The sequence below is a fragment of the Triticum aestivum genome, chromosome 3B, assembly GCF_018294505.1.
Source record: "Triticum aestivum cultivar Chinese Spring chromosome 3B, IWGSC CS RefSeq v2.1, whole genome shotgun sequence".
Lineage (NCBI taxonomy): Eukaryota > Viridiplantae > Streptophyta > Magnoliopsida > Poales > Poaceae > Triticum > Triticum aestivum.
The window spans coordinates 382,047,362-382,052,209 of NC_057801.1; the positions used below are offsets into that span (position 1 = coordinate 382,047,362).

General features: G+C 48.7%; 1 protein-coding gene across 1 annotated transcript; it reads right to left on the reverse strand.

The window, feature by feature from the left end:
• Positions 1–214: 214 nt before the first annotated feature.
• Positions 215–3,338, reverse strand: LOC123069958 (IQ domain-containing protein IQM1). Its single transcript, XM_044492953.1, has 8 exons — positions 3,150–3,338; positions 2,373–2,875; positions 2,097–2,277; positions 1,916–2,004; positions 1,682–1,769; positions 1,426–1,563; positions 1,121–1,315; positions 215–1,026 (listed from the first exon to the last, which is right to left on the reverse strand). Exons 2-8 carry the CDS (start codon positions 2,774–2,776, stop codon positions 496–498), a joined length of 1,626 nt encoding a protein of 541 aa, XP_044348888.1. The 5' UTR covers positions 2,777–2,875; positions 3,150–3,338; the 3' UTR covers positions 215–495.
• Positions 3,339–4,848: the final 1,510 nt, after the last annotated feature.

Below are 4,848 nucleotides of genomic sequence, written 5' to 3' on the forward strand. Positions count from 1 at the left end.
ATAGGCCGCGCAAAAACAACAACACAATCTCGCATTGGAAAAGAAAGTACAAATCTTAGAGGGCTTTCATCCAACGGTGGTACAGTTAGATGTGCAATAGCTAATTTTAGCAAATCTGTTTTTTGTTGCTGTTGTTGTTCTTCCAATCGAATAACGTTAGAGAGTGTCCTACATTCCTGCTGCAAATGCGTGCAATAAAAACAATAAAACATGATGAACAAAACAACCCTTTTATTATCAAAACAAAGCTGGAAAGTTACATGGCTTATTTGCAGAGTTGTGGTTACACTAGAGCCGACGCACCTCAGGTCAAATAAGAAGATGAATGAACATAGTACTAAAGAATGGTGACACAGAACCAAAGAAGCAACCATAAGAAACAAAATTGTGAGTAGTATCTCTGATCTAGGCTAGCTATAATAACTAGTATCTAAAACTGCGTCTATACTAGCTTCAATAGCAGCAGCCTGGTAGTAGGTGCCGCGAGATGAAAAATCACTTGGCCTTGTGCTTGGGGAGAGTGAGAGACACTTGCGGTGTGTGAAAACCCATGAACTGCTGCCTCCTGATTTCCGGGCTTGGGATCGGGAGACGGCGGCCGGTGGGGGTGGGAAGGCCCATGTAGTGCAGCCGGGGAGACAGCCTGATCTTGGGGCTCGGCCGAGGTGACGGGATGGGCAGCCGATTCGCACTCGGAGACGGCACCACTCTTGGTGACAGATTGACATGCTCAAGAGCCATGCTCTGGAGATCAGCCGGGTAGTCACGGACACAGCCGATCCGCGCGCCAGCAGCGGTTGCCCATTTGAAGGATGGGAGACTGGCCATCTTGGTCTCGGTTTCCGCATTGTCCTCGGCAACCACTTCCTTGATGATGTCCATCTCAGGCAGTTCAATTTGCGAGCTGTTGAGGGTCTCATCATGTTGCGCCTCCTCGGTGGGTTTCTCGTCATCTCCTTCCATTTCAGTAGGCTCGTCTGAGCTCTTTTTGAACGATGGGTACTCGTCGTCGTCCACGGAACACCTCTGTAAATGAATCGCAAATGCTTATCAGATATGATATCCCTGGTGGTTATTAAGACGATCTCTATAAATATACTAGTATGAGTGGTAAATTTACCTTGACGTTAGCTAGATCGACATTGTTCTCCTCCAAGAAACTGATGAACTCCCTGAAGTTCTCCTCTGTAGGGAGGTAGTGGCCGCTGTAAGGCCATATTGCCTTAAGAATGCCATCTTTGGCAACCAACCTACCGGCAGCGGTTGTCGCCGCGCCGGCCAGGAAACTTGAGTGCTGAAATTTACCCTTCTTCTTCTGCTCACAAGAGATTAAGTTACAGTCAGGACTGATACAGAATGTACTTATCATGCACGACTGCTTAACTAGAGAGAGAGAGAAGAAAAGGACGGAACATTTCCAAGTACCTGCCCGATGTATAGTGATCTAGTTGTGCTCAGCACAAATATCCATTTCGAATCCTCGGTGGTTTCTACGAGAAGGCCGCTTCTCCTGTACATGAGCTTCCCTTGCTCCACAATAACCTCGTACCCTGCCCTCTCGTTCTGCGATTCAAGTAACATTCAAATCAGATGAATTCATCTCTTGGAAATTTGAACAAGCAAGATTCAACTTTGAGGTCTGTGTATCGTATCTTGAGACAGAAAAGAGGATGTCACTTACTGGTCCGAGGTACATAATCAGTTGGGAATACAGCTTGCTTCTGGGACACTTTTGGTGATGAACGTCTTTCCCGGCTCCGATATCCAGCCTGAAAATACAAAACGAGCAAGGAACGCGCTGTCAGGATCAGCAAGTCCTGCACCCCAGGAACATGTTTCAGATGAGCCGTATGCATCATTCTGATGCTTTTCCAAAAAAAAAAGATGAGCACGACCGACCAAGTAAGGTAATTACCAGTAGAAGAAGGGCTCTGTGCTGGAACTCGCGGACCAGATGTCGTAGTAGAGGTGCAAATTGTGGCCGTAGCGATGGCGCGGGTCAATCTGAAGAAGCACAAAGATTTTGACTTAAGTATAAAAACTTAGTGTATGATTTTTTGGAAACCAAAGGAGAAGGCATGGAGGGAGAAGCTTACAGCTTCGAGCCAATGCTGCAGTGCCAGTTTCTGGGCCTTCTCGTCTTTGGACAGCCCCTTGCCGACCTTGGCAATCCTCTTCCCAGCCCTTGACCACCGGGAAGCAGCCGTCTCCTGCTTGGCCTCGTCGAAGAAGGAGATGGACTTGATGTTGAGTGATGCGGAATCGTAGGCCTTCCACCTGAATGAACGTTGAAATTGTTTTCGTCAGGCACGATGTACGTAATCAGCATGCATGCAGATGCAGATGCAGATGCGCGTGTTTAGTTTACTTACCAGAGCTCCTCCACGACAATGGCGCAGTCGGCGAGGTTCCTCCGGGTCCGGTGGCCCTTGAAGAGCTTCTGGACCTTGGTGGCCGCGTCGTCCAGCTCGGCCTGAGGCCTCGGAGAGACGAAGTGCGGCTTGGACGGGGACTGCTGCTTGCTTCCGGGGCTCTGGAGCAGGAGGGTCCCGGGGCGCGCGCCGTTGATGCACCGGGTCGCCGGCTCTGGCTCATCGGCGGCAGCCTCCGCCTCCCAGTTCTTGAAGCTGAGCGACCTCTGGAGGGGGCGCGGCATCCTCTTCTTGGGCGGGCCGGCGACGACCCTCGGCGACGGCGACCTCAGCGGCGCGGCGCAGGCATCCATGGGGGAGTGGAGAAAACTTGGTTCCGTGTTGAGCGGCCTCAGAGAGGACATGTCAGCGCTGTGGCACGGAACCCCTTTTGTGGAGGAGACTTGTTCTCTTGTCTCTGCAACCGCTGTGGCCCAGCCAGCCAGAGGGTCAACCTGATGTTTCTGCAAGGGCAAATCACACAAGAAGAAGAAGAAGAAGATAAGCTCATTATGTCATGAGAAACTAGTCTGGAGTACTAATTGGTTTGGTAGGTGTTGGGTTATGAAAGCACAGCCTTATCGTAAGCAGAGCTAAACATCGTGACTCATTTTACCGAAAGACTCAACGAAAAATATAACAACAGGCTTAGACCATGACATTTGAAGCTCCATGAAGAAACATGGGCAAGTTGAGGGAGAAGAAGAGCAACAATCGACTAGAAGTAGACGTACGTACCAAGGATGGATGGGCGGGGCAGATGGAAATGGAAGTGGAGCAGAGAAGAGGAGCAGGCGAGGCGAGACGTACGTACCAAGTTAAGGTTAGGAGTTGCGCAGCTATATACTACTACTCCAGTAGTAGTCGTAGCAGAGAGAGGAGAGAAGGTCGCAAGCGGCGTGGGTTGCGGTTGCCGAGGGGAGCACGAGTCCAAGTCATTAGATGCACAAGAGGAGGCGGAAGACCGGCTGTGGCTGACCGGTCGTCGCTGGCACGAGCGGAGACGAGACGAGACGAAGGATCCGCGTAAGTCGCGGCCGCGTGCCGGACTTGCCACGCTTAAACTGCTACGTACTACTCTATTTTCCTTTGGTTTCTTTTCTCTTGTTGTTGCTGTTGATGGCCGCGTTTAATGACAGTGACGGTCCAAGAAAACAGCGTCTTCTCGTCTCCGTCTTCGTTTTCACGCGCTTCTGCTTCGGAATTTTACCGGGACACACAGCGTTGCAGGTAAGGTACCCATCCTAACTAATTCCAGGCTGCTATCTATGCCTGCCACCCACCCATAGCGCCTGCTCTGCATTATTGAGACGCTAATTAATTTGCCTCCTACTTATCTCACTGGCTGACCACGTACCCCTCCGTGCCGACATCCACGTGCTACTGCTACTACATCGCTCAGGAATATGTACATAGTACAAGAATACTAGTACATCGCTCAAGTATACGCACGCTTCCCGGCACCGCATGATCACAATTGCACTGCATTATCAACACAAGTAGTACACTGTTTTAAAAAAACAAGCATAAGACAGCAAATAAGTTGATCATACATAACACCAAAACAAAATAACTTGGTTTTATACGAGAGAGGCGATATGGTGGACGAGCTCGCATGCTCCTGCTAAGTGGACCAATGGGACAGTTCGTTGTTGGAGGTGTCATTTACTGCTCGGTAACAGAGAGTTGATGAAGCCGTGAGTGAACGTTCGAGTGGGCTGCACATGACCAGGATATACAGTTTGTTAGATAATAACAAGAATAAACGAGACACGAGAGACACGGATTTTTACGTGAAAACCCTTGCGGGAGAAAATCACGGACGCACGAAGGCGCAGTCATTATGAGGAGGAGTATTACAAGCACGAGATGACAAACCGTCTTAGGTGCGGCTATATGGGGTATATATGAGGGGCAACACACATGAGTCCTTGTAAGACAAGTAAACGAGTTGTACTCGTACACGTCGGTACCAACGCAAAGGCCCACATCGTATGTACTACGTCTAGTCCAATACGATAGAATTTGGATCACAATTTAACAATCTCCACCTTGAGCCAAATTCCCTCCAGTAGTCGAAGAAAGTAAATAACTCCATCCAAATCAGCATAAACACCTTGTGCGTCAAAGTCCATAGGACTAGTGAGAAATACCAACTAAGCCTGAGCAAAGCTCAAACTTATTGGTAGGAACTGGCTTTGTCATCATATCAGCTGGATTATCATGAGTGCTTATCTTGCATACCTTCAAATCACCTTCGGTAACAACATCTCGAATATAGTGATATCTGACATCAATGTGCTTTGTTCTCTCATGATACATTGGATTCTTTATAAGATATATAGCACTTTGACTGCCACTAAACACGGTAGGGCAAGATGAATCTCCACAAAGATCAGTATATAAACCTTTCAACCATATAGCTTTTTTGCATGCC